Source organism: Molossus molossus, unplaced genomic scaffold (genome assembly GCF_014108415.1).
Source record: "Molossus molossus isolate mMolMol1 unplaced genomic scaffold, mMolMol1.p scaffold_m16_p_13, whole genome shotgun sequence".
NCBI lineage: Eukaryota > Metazoa > Chordata > Mammalia > Chiroptera > Molossidae > Molossus > Molossus molossus.
In genome coordinates, this window is record NW_023425348.1 from 20,678,230 (window position 1) to 20,696,299 (window position 18,070).

The window sequence follows — 18,070 nt, forward strand, 5'->3', positions numbered from 1 at the left end:
CATGGGTTATGCATATATTCATATATACCCATAAATTCTTTGGTTAATCTCTCACCCTTCTTCCCTCCGAGATCCGTCAGTCTGTTTCATTCTTCCATACCTCTGGATCTATTTGGTTTATCAGTTTATTTTGTTCATTAGATTCCACTTATAAGTGAGAGCATGTGATACTTGTCTTTCTCTGACTGGCTTTTTTTGCTTAGCATAATACTCTCCAGGTTCCTCCATGCCATCTCAAAGGGTAAAAGATGCTTCTTTTTTCACAGCTGCATAGTAATCCACTGTGTAAAGTACCACAGCTTAAAAAAAAAATTTTTTTTTTTCTTTTGTTGTTATTAGAGAGAAAGGAGAGGGAAAGAGAGATAGAAACATCAATGAGAGAAAACATTGATTGGCCGCCTCCTGCATGGCCCCCACTGGGGATTGAGCCCACAACCTGGGCATGTGCCCTGACCAGGAATTGAATTGGTGACCTCTGGTGCATGGATCGATGCTCAACCACTGAGCCACACCAGCTGAGCGTTCACAGCTTTTTTTTATCCACTCATCTACTGATGTGCACTTGGGCTCTTTCCAGATGTTAGCTATTGTAAATAGTGCTGCTATGAAGGTAGGGGTGCATATATTCTTTCTAATTGGTATTTTAGGATTTTTAGGATCTATTTCTAGAGTTCATTTAACATTTTTTGAGGAAACTCCATATTGTTTTCTATAGTGGTTGCACCAGTCTGCATTCCCACCAGCAGTGTGTTAGGGTTCCCTTTTCTGCACATCCTCCCCAGCACTTGTCGCTTGTTGATTTGTTCATGGTAGCCAGTCTGGCATGTATAAAGTGATACCTCATAGTCATTTTAATTTGCATCTCTCTGATGATTAGTGACATTGAACATTTTTTTCATATGTCTGTTGGCCATCTCTATATCTTATTTGGAGAAGTGTCTATTTACGTCCTTTGCCTATTTTAATTTTTTTTTACATCCTCACCTGAGGATATTTTTCTATTTTATCTTCAGATAGAGTGGGAGTTAGGGGGAGAGAGAGAAACCTTGATGTGAGAGGGACACATCAACGGGTTGCCTCCTGCACAACTTGACCAGGGCCGTGAACAAACCACAACCGAGGTATGTGCCCTTTACCGGAATTGAACTTGAAACTCTTGGGTCTGTGGACCGATGCTCTAACTGATAAGCCAAACCAGCCAGGGCCCTTTGCCCATTTTGTAAATTGGATTATTTGTCTTCCCTTTGTTAAGTTGTATGATTTCTTTATATGTTTAGAAATTAACTCCTTATCAGAGGTATCATTGGCAAATATGTTCTCCCATACAGTGGATTTCCTTTTCATTTTGATGCTGGTTTCTTTTGATGTGCAGAAGATTTTTATTTTGATGTAGTGCCATTTGTTTAATTTTTCCTTTGTTTCTCTTGCCATAGGTGATATATAGGTGAAAATTTGCTATGTGAGATGCCTGAGATTTTGCTGCCTATGGTTTTTCTAGGATTGTTAAGGTTTCACAACTACATTCAAGTCGTTGATCCATTTTGAGTTTATTCTTGTGTATGGTGTAATTTGGTGATCTAGTTTCTTTTTCTTTTTTTGCATGTACCTGTTTAATTTTCTCAACACCATTTACTAAAGAGACTGTCTTTACTCCAATGTATGTTCTTGTCTCCTTTGCAAATGTTAATTGAGTATATTGGCTTGGGTTGATATCTGGGTTATCTGTTCTGTTCCATTGATCTATATGCCTATTCTTGTGCCAGTATGAGGCCACTTTGATTATGATGGCTTTGTAGTATAACCTGATATCTAACTTGGTTCTTCTTTCTTAAGAATGCTGTGGCTATTCAAGGTCTTTTTTGGTTCCATATACATTTTTGTAGTATATTTTCTAGATCTGTGAAATATGTCATTGGCATTTTAATAGGGATTGCATTAATCTATAGATTGTTTTGGGTAGTGTGGACATTCTGATGATGATAATTCTTCCAATCCATGAACATGGTATATGCCTCCACTTGTTTATGTCTTCTTCTGTTTCTTTACTCAATGTCCTATAATTTTATGAGTATAGATCTTTTACCTCCTTGGTTAAATTTATTCCTAAGTATCATAATTTTTTTGTTGCAGTGGTAAATGAAATTTTTTTTTAGTTTCCTTCTCTGAGAGTTCATTATTGGTGTATAAAAATGCCATAGATTTCCAAATGTTAATTTAATATCCTGCTACTTTGCTGAATTCATTTATTAAATCTAGTAGTTTTTTGGTGGATTCTTTAGGGTTTTCTTTGTACAATATCATGTCATCTGTGAATAAATGACAATTTTACTTCCTCCTTGGATGTCTTTTATTTTTTCTTCTTGTCTGATCTCTGTGGCTAAGACTTCCAGTACTGTATTAAATAAGAGTTGTGAACGCAGACATCCATGTCTTGTTCCTGTTCTTAAGGGAAACACTTTCAGTTTTTGCCTATTGAGTAGGTTTGTCATATATGGCCTTTATTGTATTGAGGTATGATTCCTCTAGTCACACTTTGCTGAGAGTTTTTTATCAGAAATGGGTGCTGGATTTTATTGAAAGCTTTTTCTGAATTTATTGATTTGATCATGTGATCTTTATATTTTACTTTGTTTCTATGATGTGTCATATTTATTGATTTGCAAATATTTTTCCAGCCTTGCATCCCTGGAATAAATATTACTTGGTCATGGTGAATAATCTTTTTAATATATTGCCAGATCAGATTTGCTAATATTTTGTTGAGAATTTTTGGCATCTGTGTTTATCAGGGATATTGGCCCGTAATTTTCTTTGTAGTGTCTTTAACTTGTTTTGGAATTAGGATAATGCTGGCCTCATAAAAAGAGCTTGAAAGTTTCCCTTCCTCTTGAATTTTTTGGAATAGTTTGGGGAAAATAGGTGTTAATTCTTCTTTGAATGTTTGGTAAAACTCCCCTGTGAAGCCATCTAGTCCAGGACTTTTGTTTTCTGGGAGTTTTTTTATTACTGCTTCAATTTCATTACTTATGATTGGTCTATTCAGGTTTTCTAATTCTTCCTGTTTCAGTGTTGGAAGATTTAATGTTTACAGGAATTGAATAAAAATATGTTTTAGAAAATTAAAAACTTAATAACAGAAAAGAATTTCAAAAGATATATTACAGCCTAAAATTAAAGATGTATCACAGAGTGTGAAGCAAAACAATAAATAATTGGAAACTAGGAAAGAAAATTAAAAAATAAATTCAGAATGTCTAACATCTAAAAAGGAGTTCCAGAAATAATATTGAAAGCAGGAAACAAAATTATCAGAAAATAAGGAAAAAATGTTCCTCAGAAAAGGACACATTTTTCCAAATTAAAAGGTTTACTGAATGCCTACAATTATGGAGGAATAGAGATTCCCTTCATTAAAAATCATGTAATTTTAGGTAGACACAAAGAGAATATCCAGAATTATATTTCCCAATAGCTAATATAAAAACTCGAAACTATCAGAACAAGACTTTCAAAGTTACTGTCAACCTAGAATTTTCTACCCAGCCAAAGTACTAATTAAGTTTGTCAATAGTACAAAGTCATTTTTGGATATGCAAAATCTCAAGAAATTACCTCCCATGTATGTGTTCTCATTTACTGGAGGATGTATTGTGCTAGAATATGGGAATAAAAGAAAAGGAGGATCTGGGATATAGAAATCTAGAAAACTCAACATAAAAGCAAAACAAAGAGAATCCTTGGGATGATGCTAAAAGGAAGATTCAAAGATAATATACATTCATCAAATCTAGAAAGCAACCAGTCCAGATTAGCAGCAGATAAGAAGGCTACAGAAGAGATTCTTCAAGAAGCCCAAACTGAAAAATACACATAGTATGTTGAATGTATTAAAGGAAGATTTACATTGAAGAAGATAATTTTGTTGACTCAATCATAAGTATCTAGACCATTAAGCATATGAATACAGAAAGAGACTTTTTAAAGTTAATTAATTTGTTTTTTTATTACAGATATCCCTCCTTTTTACCCCATTGATACCCTCTTCCCCATTCCTGACAACGCTCTCCTCCCTTTTCTGCACTGTTGTCTGTGTCCATTGGTTATGCATATATGCATATAAGTTCTTTGGTTTATCTCTTCCCCCCACAGAAAGAGAATTTTTAAGTACTGGGTTTCAGGACAGAGGGAAGCTATACCAGAAAAGACACTCTAGTATACTACCTGTATAGCTATGACTAGGACTGTTATTGTCATCATGTAAATAGTTACCTAACAACAGTTATGATATACCTATGCTGGAATAATAACGGACCATGAAGCTTGTTTGTGTGTGTCAATGTGAGTGTGAAGGTATGATGGGAGATTGTAAAAGTGAGCTAAATCCTGAACTTTCATAATGGAAAGTCCATAGACAATGCCAAACCTGGAAAATCAAGAAATAGCAATATTAGCAAGCCATATGGATATAAGGATTTAAATTATCAAATAATAAAAGCTAAAATAGTTGAATCTGGGGATTCAGAAATGGGGAAAATGAAGAACAAAGGACTGTTGATTTTTTCTAACAAGCTTGTAGAATCCCTAAAGTGTGTGCATGCATAACTTTGGTAAAATTAAAAATGGAATTGAAAACAACAACAAAAAAATAGAGAAAAATATAGTTGTAGACATTATTCCCTTATTACTTAATAAAAGTCACACATACATTATCTAAAGAGCCATCTTAGAAATAATTAATGTCTGGATATGGGCCCTTCACAACATTTACAAAGTTGTCTCTTTAATAAAACATCAGTGTGGTTGGTTTTGAAGAGGCCTTGGATGACTAAAGGATTCAGTGTTGAATGGAAATGTATGAAAAACATTTATGAATATGGCAGCATAGACTTTAAACTGTTTGGAGAACTATAATCTATTTCTGAGTTGCTGAAATTTTGCTTACTTATTTGGGTATCATTCTACCCTAGACAACAATGCCTGGAGATTTGTTATCAAGATGGATTAGGGCCAGTAGAGAAAGAGATTTAGGTTCTCTAGGCCTGGCCACATTGTAGGGGAAGATGATTTATGCGGTATTTGGATATATTAAATTATTTTCATATTGGGAAGTTTGTGATTATATTTAAAGTGGGAGGACTTTGAGACCATTTATAAAGAGAGGGAGCACCATTCACATCAATAATCAATCAAACAATTTTTTCCTTCTTTTCAAGCTCTCCTATCACCTCACCCTTTTCTATTCTGCAGGAACTTGTTCTTTTTGGGTTTCCAGTTAGTGATAAGGCTAGAGCCCTTTACACTCAAAAAGACCTTACGGCATAAAGTTATGACTCAATAAGAAAAAAAAATCCTCATTGTAGACTTTTGATCAGAGGAGGAATTCCTTTCTCTTCATATCACAGACCGAAGGCCCACAGTGAAGGCTGGCCACCTCCTTGAAAACTGTCTGCATCAAAGAAGAATTTCTTCCCCCTACCACCTTGATCACAACTGTCTCAAATTTTCAATAATGTTTAGAACAATGCCTAGTGGAGTCCAAGCATTAATGATCCCTGTCAATAAAATCAGTGCCATAGCATATAGCTGATCCCTCTCCTGGACAAATCTCTTCACCTGAACCTGACCCCTGTCTCACCTTCCCAAACACACTCTCACCTAACTCATCCTTCTACTTTTGGAAAGTCACTTTCAAGCTAGGTTAGATGATCCTGCCCTGCTATAAGCTTATCATGACAATTAAACAGCTAATAGCAAGGTATTGTGCTAATTGTCCATTTTCCCTTTAGACTACAAAAGTTATAAGGGCAGAAATATTTTTTCTTTTTCATATTGGTTTTCTGGGACCTTATACAATGTCTGACCCTGGCATAGGAGGGACTCAATAAATATGTGTTGACTTGAATGGATTTGCTATTTTTCTACTTAAAAAATATATCTTCACATTCTATATCATAATGCTGACTGATTACGGGTCTTTCTTATGTCTATACCGTCTGTGATTGAAAAACATATATTAATCTCTATGTGAATGGCATAGAGAGATTATGGGAATCGCCAGTTTTCCACCCCCAACTGAAATGTTAAAATATGCAAAGAGCTTGGCTTTCTTAAAGGAGAAGTTCTTGGAATCCATTAACAAATAAATGCATCTTCATTTTATATTACAGTTGGTCTAGAGACAACGAGACAACATCTAATATACTTGAGGATTGCATTAGATGGCAAGTCATTTGGCACACTAAATTGCTCTTAATAAGATTTGTTCACAATTTTTCTATTTTATTACAGCCGAGGCACCGACAACAGACTGACCCACCGGCGGCAGACAATTCTCCGTGAGAAAGGGAGAAGGCTAGCTAACCGAGGACCAGCATACATGTTTAATGATCGCTCAACAAGCCTATCTGTTGAGGAGGAACGCTTTTTAGATGCAGCTGAATATGGTAACATCCCAGTGGTGAGAAAGATGTTGGAAGAGTGCCTCTCACTCAATGTTAACTGTGTGGATTACATGGGCCAGAATGCCCTGCAGTTGGCAGTGGCCAATGAGCATCTGGAAATTACAGAACTTCTTCTCAAGAAAGAAAATCTCTCTCGTGTTGGGGATGCCTTGCTTCTAGCTATCAGTAAGGGTTATGTTCGGATTGTGGAGGCCATTCTCAGTCATCCAGCTTTTGCTGAAGGAAAGAGGTTAGCAACCAGCCCCAGCCAGTCTGAACTCCAGCAAGATGATTTTTATGCCTATGATGAAGATGGCACACGGTTCTCCCATGATGTGACCCCAGTCATTCTGGCTGCCCACTGCCAGGAATATGAAATTGTGCACACCCTCTTGCGGAAGGGTGCTCGGATTGAACGGCCTCACGATTATTTCTGCAAGTGCAGCGAATGCAACCAGAAACAGAAACATGACTCCTTTAGCCACTCCAGATCTAGGATTAATGCCTATAAAGGTCTGGCCAGTCCAGCTTACCTGTCACTGTCTAGTGAAGATCCAGTCATGACAGCTTTAGAGCTTAGCAATGAGCTGGCAGTGCTGGCCAACATTGAGAAAGAGTTCAAGGTAGGTCTTTAACAATAAGGACTTCACTCTCCACAGGTCAAAGTCAAGGCATATTTACAAGCTTCCATTGTGTGCTCAGCATTGTGCTAGTTACTGTGGACAGTAGGCATTTTTTTTTCAATAAGATCTTTGTTATGATTATATGTAGTAAAAGTTGTGATTTCTACTATTTAGAGATATTCTACTATATACTTGACATTTTATAGTCATTATGTCTAACCTTTATCACAACCTTGAGAAGTATTAGCTACTTTTCAGAAGCAATGGAGATTTAGAAAGGTCAAGTAAGGCCCAAGACCATCAACTGGTAAATAGCAGAGGTGGGATTGGAATCCAGGTATGCTGTATGCTAAAACTCAGGTTTGTGTTCCTATGAAACAGTTTCTGTGTTCAGAGCTTGGTGATCGATGCTGTTGAGGTCAGAAGATGAACAAGCTGGAAGAAGTCACAGGTGGACTTGAGAGACAGATGGATGCATACATACTTTCTGCATAGTGTAAATATTAATATTTAAAAATAGAATTCTTAAATTTCTCCATCAGCTGTATCCAGGGACCTCTAAATACAATAATGATTTTATACTCCTCATCATCTATTTTAAAAATAAGTGAACATCTTCTTTAACATTCAAAATGGCTATATCTTTTCTTTTTCTCCCTGAGCTTCTATTTTCAGTCCAGTTTTTCTACAAATGGGATTCTTAATGTGAGAGCTCTTTATTGTAGTTTCTCAATCACTATATTTATGTGAAATTATATATATATATATATATATATATATATATATGTATATATATATGTATATGGGTGTATATACACACACACCTATATACATTTTTGAATTTTTAATTTCCTATGATCATAAGGCTCTGGGTATTAAACATATTGTGGAAAGAGTTAATTGTACACCTATTATTTGTGCATTTGAACAAAATGACATAAATTAAACACCATTGTTTAATATAACAAATGTATACAAATTTTGAAAAATAAATTTTGGCCCTAGCTGGTGTGGTTTAGTGGTTAGAGCATTGGCCCAAAGACCAATGGGCACATTCCTCAGTTGTGGTTTGGTCCCTGGCATTGGTCGAGGTCAGGGTCGTGTGGGAGGCAACCAACTGATCTGTCTCTCTCAAATGAATGCTTCTCTCTCTCTCCCCCTCCACTCTGTCTGAAAATAAAAAATGGAAAAATATCCTTGGGTGAGGAGTTAAAAAAAAAGAAAAAATTTTTGAATATATGACACAATTTTTTTTCTTAATCTTCACCCAAGGATCTTTTTCTATTTATCATCAGACAGAGTGAGAGGGAGCAAGGGAGAGGGGGAGACAGAGAGAGAGAGAAACATCGATGTGAGAGAGACACATCAACTGATTGCCTCCCACATGACCTGACCAGGGCCGGGGATGAACTCAACCGAGGTATGTGCCCTTGACTGGAATCAAATCCGAGACTCATTGATCTGAGGGTCGACGCTCTAACGGCTGAGACAAACCGGCTAGGGCTATGACACAATTCTTATTGGAAATAAATTTTTAGTGGGATTAATCATCTTCACACTTTTGTTTAATGAAAGAAAAAGGCATATCCTGCTAAAAATATCTTAGTAAGGAAGCCAGCATATTACTTTAATTTTTGTTAATAAGCTATATAAATTATTGAAGATTTTATGGAATAAAATTAAAAGATGGCTGACTGTAGGTAGAATAAATATTTTTTATATGATTTGATAACTTACTAAATGATAGTCACTGGATCTGAAAGAGATCACATAAAAGTTTTATCCATGTGTATTAGCCAATGTCCTGTGAAAATTTTGAGTCCTGGAAATCATTCCAAGTCATGTTAAAAAGAATCATTCTCACTAATTTTTTTCTGCCTTGGCCATTTGAGATGTCTTTTCATTCTAGCTAATGATACGTTTTAAGGATGAGCATTAAGACTTCTTTAAAAGAAGCACACTTACCTTAAGTACATGAAAAAATTATTTTTGTATTCAATATTTCCCATCGAAGCCTTCTTTGCCATCTTCTCCCTGGACTCTCATTCAAGAGGGATGTGTTTTTGGACAATTGTTGAAGACTGAAGAGACAAGTATATTAAACAAAAGTTATCATTGCTCCTGTCACCACACTGTACCATATTTCTAAATTCAGAACATCCTAACATGAACCAGCACATTGTGTTTCTATCACTAAGCTTTATCTTCAACAGAAATGTGTATTAGGACAGGGAAATTCAGGGATCCCTCAAAGTCTGTGGCACCCAGATTAATCATCAAAGGGGGATTACTTATTGCTGGCTACATGTTGGTAAGACTGGGGAGTTCTCTTGAAAAAGAGCAAAAGATATATATATATATTTTTTATCCTCACCCGAGGACATTTTTCCACTTTTTGTTCAGATAGAGCGGGAGGGAGAGAGAGAGAACATCGATGTGAAGGGACACATCGAGTGGCTGCCTCCCGCACGACCAACCAGGGCCAGGGACAAACTGCAACCAAGGTACATGCCCTTAGCGGGAACTGAACCCGGGTCTCCTCTGTACCGCAGGCCGACGCTCCAACTGCTGAGCCAAACCGGCCAGGGCAAAAGATATATTTTTAAAGAAATCAGTTTTAGGAAAGTTGAGGATCTGGAAATTGATTTCCTTAGAGTTATCAATGCTCTATGGTCCCTTTGAAAGTATTCACATGTCTGTTGAAAGCAACTGATCACAAAATACCTGTCTTGGTATGACAGTGGTGTCTATCACACAACTGGTCCCTGGAATATTTGTTAAAGAACACATGTAGAGCCCTGGCCAGTTTGGCTCAGCGGTTAAAGCGTCGACCTGCAGTCCGGAGAGACCCGGGTTCGGTTCCCGCTAAGGGCACGTGCTTCGGTTGCAGTTTGTCCCCAGCCCTGGTTGGTCGTGCGGGTGGCAGCCACTCGATGTGTCCTTTCACGTCGATGTTTCTCTCTCTCTCTCCCTTCCTCTCTCTCCCTCCCACTCTATCTGTACAAAAAATGGAAAAATATCCTCAGGTGAGGATAAAAAAAAAAAGAACACATGTAGATGCTGCCTGGGAATCCCAACATGCTTTTTTTTTTTTTTTTGCATTTATCTTGAGATAGAGTGGGAGGGAGAGAGGGGTAAGACAGAGAGAGAGAAACATCGACGTGAGAGAGACACATCGACTGGTTGCCACCCACACGACCCCAACCAGGTCCAGGGACAAATTGCAACAGGTACGTGCCCTTAGCGGGAACTGAACCCGGGACTCTCTGGTCTATGGGCTAACACTCTAACTGCTGAGCCAAACTGGACAGGGCCCAACATGCTTTTATATTTGTTTGCACAGCATTGTGATGAGGGAATTAGAACACCTGAATATTGTTTATGAAATAATTAAAACAGTAATAATCCTAATAAGTACCAGGAAGTTGACATTCATATTTGGTATAATATTCCCAGCACCGCTGAAAGTGGGTACCTGTATTATCCTCATTTTATACATGAGAATTTTGAGGTTTTAAGGAATTAAGTCATTTGCCCAAAGCTAGGCAGCTAGTTTCAAAGTGGTTGTTCCTCGTTTCAAACCCAGGTCTGCCCTTCTGCAAAGCTCAACTTGCTGATTTGTGAGGATTAAGGCATGCTTTTTCCCTGTTGATTTCTGTGAAGCAAATTTTATTCTTTATACAGAAAGAAGAGCCAGACATTAAAATTACAGCCCTTAACATCTCTTCTTCTACTACATAATATGCAACTAAAATGTCCCTTTGAAAAGATCATTGTAACAGGGACATTTTTATGTTTTATATTCTCTAAATTCTGTCCTATTAGCCATTATCAGTCATCTCTTTTCAACTCAAAGGTTAATAGGCAAGCACCCACTCTGATTTATAGTGGATGGTGCGGGTGTGTGATCCAAAGACATGACCCAGAATTAAATCAACCCTGCAACTTCTCTTTTCTTTTCAAGGAACCAAATTCACTGCTGCATCTACTAATGAATTGACAACATTTCATTGTGAGTGAGTTTACATGTCAATTTGTAAGATCTTAAAATATGAAAACATTTGTAAATGGATTTACAAGGTGAAAAAAAAAAGACATATTTCTTAAAGCAGAGTTTTATTTTTTTTAATCTATTTTTTTATTTTTTTATTAATTTTTGTTACAGATGTTTCTCCTTTCCCCCTCACTGATTCCCCCCTCCCCCTCCCTCCCTGCCCTTACCCTAGTTTGTTGTCCATGTCCACTGTTCATGCATACATGCATATAAGTTCTGTGGATTATCTCTCCCCCACCACCCCCCTTTAGGGGATTGTCAGTCTGTACCCCACTTCCGTGACTCTGGGACTACCCCCTTCCTCAGACTGTTATGTTCATTATATTCCACAAATAAGTGAGATCATATGAAACTTGTCTCTCTCTGTTTGGCTTGTTTCACTTAGGATGATGCTTTCCAGGTCCCTCCATGTAGTCTCAAAGGATAAGAGATCTTTCTTTCTTACAACTGCGTAGTACTCCATTGTGTATATGTACCACAGCTTTTTGATCCATTCATCTACTGATGGACACTTGGGCTGTTTCCAGATCTTAGCGTTGTAAATAGTGCTGCTACAAACATGGGGGTACATATATTATTTCTGATTGGTGTTTTAGGCTTCTTAGGATATATTCCTAGAAGTGGGAACACTGGGTCAAAGGGAAGTTCAATTTTTAATTTTTTGAGGTAACACCATATTGTTTTCCATAGTGGCTGCACCAGTCTGCATTCCTACCAACAGTGCACTAGAGTCCCCTATTCTCCACACCCTCGCCAACACTTGTTGTTTGATGATTTGTTGATGGCGGCCATTCTGACAGGTGTGAGGTGATACCTCATTGTTGTTTTAATTTGCATCTCTCTGATGATTAGTGATGATGAGCATTTCTTCATATGGTTCTTAGCCACTTGTATGTCCTGTTTGGAGAGGTGTCTATTTAGTTCCTCTGTCCATTTTTTAATTGGGTTCTTTGTCTTCCTTTTGTGGAGTTGTATGAGCACTCTATATGTATTGGAAATTAACCCCTTATCTGATATATCATTGGCAATCATGCTCTCCCATACAGTGTGTAGCCTTTCCGTTTTGATGACTGTATCTTTCGCTGTGCAGAAGCTTTTGAGTTTGATGTAGTCCCATGTATTCATTTTCTCCTTTGTTTCTATTGCCTTAGGTGATGTGTCAGTATGTCTGAAATTTTGTTGCCCATAGTCTCTTCTAGGATTTTTGTGGATTCATGAGTTACATTTAAGTCTTTTATCCATTTTGAGTTTATTCTTGTGTAGGGTGTAAGTTGATGGTCTAGTTTCATTTTTCTGCAAGTAGCTGTCCAATTTTCCCAGCACCACTTATTAAAGAGGCTGTCCTTACTCCACTGTATGTTCTTGCCACCTTTGTCAAATATTAATTGAACATATTGCCTTGGGTCCATTTCTGGGTTCTCTGTTCTGTTCCACTGGTCTATATACCTGTTCTTGTGCCAGTACCAGGCTGTTTTGATTACAGTGGCTTTGTAGTATAACCTGAAATCTGGTAATGTGATCCCTCCAACTTTGTTCTTCCTTTTCAAGATTGCTGTGGCTATTCGAGGCCTTTTTTGGTTCCATATGAACTTTTGAAGTACTTGTTCTAATTCTGTGAAGTATGCCGTTGGTATTTTGATGGGGATTGCGTTGAATCTATATATTGCTTTGGGTAATATGGACATTTTAATGATGTTAATTCTCCCAATCCATGAACAGGGTATGTGCTTCCACTTTTTTATACCTTCCTCTATTTCTTTTTTCAATGACCTGTAGATTTCTGAGAATAGGTCTTTTATTTCTTTGGTTAAGTTTATTCCTAGGTATCGTAATTTTTTTCCTGCAAGGGTAAATGGGATTGTTTTCTTAGTTTCTCTTTCTGTGAGTTCATCATTGGTGTATAAGAATGTCATCGATTTCTTGACGTTAATTTTGTATCCTGCTACTTTGCCAAATTCATTTATTAAGTCTAGTAAACTTTTGATGTAGTCTTTGGGGTTTTCTATGTATAGTATCATGTCATCTGCATATAATGACAATTTCACTTCCTCCTTTCCAATTTGGATCCCTTTTATTTTTTCTTCATGTATGATTGCTATGGCTAAGACTTCCAGTACTATGTTAAGTAGGAGTGGCGAAAGTGGGCATCCTTGCCTTGTTCCTGTTCTTAAGGGAAATGCTTTCAGTTTTTGCCCATTGAGTATGATGTTGGCTGTAGGTCTTTCATATATAGCCTTTATTATGTCTAGGTGTGATCCCTCTATTCCCACACTGCTGAGCATTTTTATCAGAAATGGATGCTCGATTTTGTCGAATGCTTTTCCCGCATCTATTGATATTATCATGTGGTTTTTATTTTTCATTTTATTTATGTGGTGTATCACATTTATGGATTTGCAAATATTGTACCAGCCTTGCATCCCTGGGATGAATACCACTTGGTCATCGTGGATAATTTTTTAGTGTATTGCTGGATCTGATTTGCTAGTATTTTGTTCAGGATTTTGGCATCTATGTTCATCAGGGATATTGGCCTGTAGTTTGCTTTCTTTGTTGTGTCTTTTTCTGGTTTTGCAATTAGAATTATGCTGGCTTCATAAAATGAGTTTGGAAGTCTTCCTTCTTCTTGAATTTTTTGAAATAGTTTGAGGAGAATGGGTATTAGTTCTTTGAATGTTCGGTAAAACTCCCCCGTGAAGCCATCCGGGCCTGGCCTTTTGTTTGCTTGGAGAGTCTTGATTAAATCTTCAATTTCTTTTGTTGTTATTGGTCTGTTCAAGTTTTCTATCTCTTCCTGGTCCAGTTTTGGGAGACTATGTGTTTCTAGATATTTGTCGATTTCGCTTAGATTGTCCAATTTGTTGCCACATAGTTGTTCATAGTAGTTGTTAACGATCTTTTGTATTTCTGTGGTGTCAGTTGTTATCTCTCCTCTTTCATTTCTGATTTTGTGTATTTGGGTTCTCTCTCTTTGTTTCTTGGTGAGTCTAGCTAAGGGTCCATCAATCTTGCTTATCTTTTCGAAAAACCAGCTCTTTGTTTTTTTGATCCTTTGAATTGCTTTTTTGGTCACTATGTCATTTATTTCTGCTCTGATCCTTACTATTTCCTTCCTTCTACTTGCTCTGGGGTTCTCTTTTTCTTTGCTCTCTAGTTCTTTAAGTTGTGAGGTTATATAGTCTATTAGAGATTTTTCTTCTTTTTTTGAGGTAGGCCTGTAAGGCTATGAACTTCCCTCTCAGAACTGCTTTCGCTGCATCCCATAGATTTTGTGTTGTTGTGTCTTCATTTTCATTGGTTTCCAGGAAGTTTTTGATTTCTTCCTTGATCTCCTCGGTGACCCATTGTTTAATAACATGCTATTTAGCTTCCATGTGTTCAAATGTCTTTGTATGTTCTTCTTACAATTGATTTCCAGTTTCATGCCATTGTGATCTGAGAAGATGATTGATATGATTTCATTCTTCTTGAACTTGTAGAGACTTAGTTTGTACCCTAACATGTGGTCTATCTTTGAGAATGTCCCATGTGCACTTGAGAAAAATGTGAAATCTGTAGTTTTGGGATGTAGTTCTCTGTAGATATCTATTAAATTCATTTGGTCTAGTGCTTCATTTAGAGTCTCGGTTTCTTTGCTAATTTTTTGTCTAGAGGATCTATCCAGTGATGTCAACGGGGTGTTGAAGTCCCCTGTTATGATTGTATTGCTATCGATTTCTCATTTGAAGTCCTCTAGAAGTTTTTTAATATATGTTGGTGCTCCTATATTGGGTGCATATATGTTTATCAAGGTTATATCTTCCTGTTGGATAGATCCTTTCAATATTACATAGTGGCCTTCTTTGTCTCTAATTATGGCCTTCATTCTGAAATCTATTTTATCAGATAGGAGTATTGCTACCCCAGCTTTTTTTCTTTTCCATTTGCTTGGAATATTTTTTTCCATCCATTCTCTTTCAATCTATGTGAGTCTTTTGTTGTGAGGTGGGTCTCTTGTAAACAACATATAGATGAGTCATGCTTTCTTATCCGATCAGCTACTCTGTGTCTTTTTATGGGAGCATTCAATCCCTTTACATTTAAGGTGATTATTGATATGTACTTATTTATTGCCATTTTTGTTTAGTATGGTTCTTTTTTCTTCCCATTTCTCCTGCTAATTACAGCAGTCCTTTTTACATTTCTTGCAGTGCTGGTTTGGTGCTAATGTATTCCCTTAGCCTTTTTTTGTCTGGAAAGCTCTTTATTTGACCTTCTATTTTGAATGATAGCCTTGCTGGGTAGAGTAGTTTTGGATTCAGATCCTTGTTTTTCATAACCTTGATTACTTCATGCCATTCCCTTCTGGCCTGTAGTGTTTCTTGTGAGAAGTCAGCTGAGAGCCTTATGGGGTTTTCTTTGTAGGGAACCTGTTGCTTATCTCTTGCTGCTTTTAGGCTTCTCTCTTTGTCTTTAATTTTTGGCAGTTTGATTACTATGTGTCTTGGTGTGGGCCTATTTGGGTTCTTGTTACTTGGGACTCTCTGTGTTTCTTGAACTTGAGTGCCTTCTTCCTTCACCAAATTAGGGAAGTTTTCTGTCACTATTTCTTTGAATATATTCTCTAACCCTTGCTTACTTTCTTTTTTTTCAGGGACTCCTATGATTTGAATATTATTCCGTTTCCAGTTGTCCCACAGTTCTCTTAAGCTGTCTTCCTGTTTTTTAATAGTTTTTTCCTTTTGGTTTTCTGATTGGTTGATTTTTTCTAGCCTGTCTTCTGATTCACTGATCCGTTCCTCAGCTTCCTGTAGTCTGCTTTTTAGACCTTACAATGTGTTTTTCATTTCTGATATGTCATTCTTCATTTCTTCCTGGTGGTTTTTAATTTCCAACTGGTTGATTTTCAACATTTCTATGTCTTTACTCATGGTGTTCATATCCTTACACATGCTGTTGAGCTTTCTCAACATCATGGCTCTAAATTCTAGTTCTGTTAACTTGCTTAACTGTACCTTACTTATCTCATCTTCCGTAGAGGTCTCTTATTCTTTCATTTGGCTTTTGTTTCTGTTTTTCACTATTTTGGCTATCACAGTGGGCTTTGGAGTCTGCCAGATTTTTCCTGTGGGTGTTGGTGTTCTGCTGTTTGTGGCTCCCTCTCCTGGGTTTGGATAAGCCAGGGAGGACCCGCTTTAAACACCACTGTCAAGTCTTAGCTTTTCTGGTTAGTGTTGCTAGCCCACAGAATGGTAGTTATCCTCTAGCTTTTTTTGCCTGGAGGCTATTAGTAGAGGTCACCTGAAGACCGTTGGTTTCTGTGTTGCCTGAAAAACTCCCTCAGGTGCTCAGTGCAAGAGGATTTCCTGAGGGTGGGGCAGCTGCTGGTCATTAATGGACCTCAATTAGCATTTCAATGGCCTCCAGGTGGCATTGAATCTATACGGGACGAGCCACCACCTCTCCCCAGGGCCCTGGGAAGGAGGAACATGACCACAGTCCTGCGTGGCTGCACTCAGTGAAAGCTCTTAGCACCCTCCAAAGTCCGAGTGTCCCCACACAGTTCCAGTCCAGTCTGCCTTACTTCTGCCGGAGCCCAAGGTGAGTGGGTGCTGCCAATTTAGCCTCTGTCCGGACTCTGAGTCGTGGAGCTGCCTGGGACTTTTAACCCGAGGGCGCTGCTTCCAGCCAAGAGCGACCACGGCTGTGGCTCCAGTCGAGGGCGTTCCACTCAGCAGAAACCCAATGACTGAGCCGCAATAGCGGGACACTGCCAAGGTGCAGCAGCTTCCAGCAGAGTCCCTTGGTCCCCGTGAGTCCGTGTGGCACCAGCTGAGGGCTTAGCACGCAGTGTTTGCAGGACTCAGCCTTGGTAGCAGCGTCCCGCTGAGTCCCCTGGTCCCAGCCAGTCCGTGCGGCACCAGCGGAGGGCTTAGCAGGCAACAGAGTTCCCAGGACTCATGCGGGGTTGCAAGGGAGGTGGTAGCAGCAACTTCCTGCCGAGTCCCCTGGTCCCACCAAGTCTCCTGGTCCCAGCGAGTCCGTGCGGCACCAGCCAACGGCTTAGCAGGCAACAGAGTTCGCAGGACTCAGGCGGGGTCGCATCCATGGCTGCAGCAGCTTCCCGCTGCGGACCGTGGGCTCCCGGCCCCCTCTCACGTCCTCGCAAGCCTACCAGGATTGAGTTGGAGTCCCTGGTTATGTGGTCCTCCAAGGTGTCTTTCGGTTGCCCCTTCCTGACGATTTGCCTTTATTTTCGTTGTAAATCCAGTTTGGTCCTGGGAGATGGTCTGTGTAGCTCCATTCACTTTGTCGCCATTTCCTGAACTTCCTTCTTTTTTTTTTTAAATGGGGTTTTGGTTTGTGTTTTTCTTTTTCCTTGAGAATTAGCAGCAAGTTGGAAACAAGGCATTAAGCAACACAAATCTGCATTTTACTTTTTGTCTATGTAGTTTTGCCTAAAAAAATGTCATCCAACAGTTGATGGATCATACTCTCTTTTTAAATGTCTAATTTCACCATGAGCCCTTTTAGAATTTTACAGAGTATTGACTTTGGCTATCACATTTTTTACTTTAAAATGACTAAGGATGTATCCAGAATCGAGTGCTACATAGAGGAGGGTTAGGTGTTAGATGTTGCCAGCGCTCCATGGGTTCTTAACGAATGTCAGGAAATGGCCTGTTTTCAGATCTTGCCTTTGAAGATATAAAATACAATGATTATGCTTTGTGGAATGCTTGCTAATGCTCTTCACCATGCTGTGAACTTTGCATGTGTGATCTCTTTAACACTTATTTCACTAAACCTCAGTTTTCTCATCTGTATAATGAGGGCAATAATAGTACCTACCTCCTGGACTGGTTTTAACATATTTAAGATCACCTGGCTAAAAAATGGAAGACCTGGAATATAATTAAAGGTCACTTTAGTCTAAAAGTCCAAGTGCCTAATCAGAGTATCGTTTGCCAGGC

The 18,070-nt window shown here is 38.4% G+C and overlaps 1 protein-coding gene across 1 annotated transcript in view; it reads left to right on the forward strand.

Annotated features, from left to right (window-relative positions):
• TRPC6 (transient receptor potential cation channel subfamily C member 6) overlaps positions 1 to 18,070 on the forward strand; it is a 133,925-nt gene that overhangs the window by 75,703 nt on the left and 40,152 nt on the right. Inside the window, exon 2 of the mRNA XM_036258402.1 lies at positions 6,289 to 7,063. Coding sequence (XP_036114295.1) covers positions 6,289 to 7,063 — 775 coding nt within the window. The remainder of the gene's footprint in view (positions 1 to 6,288; positions 7,064 to 18,070) is intronic.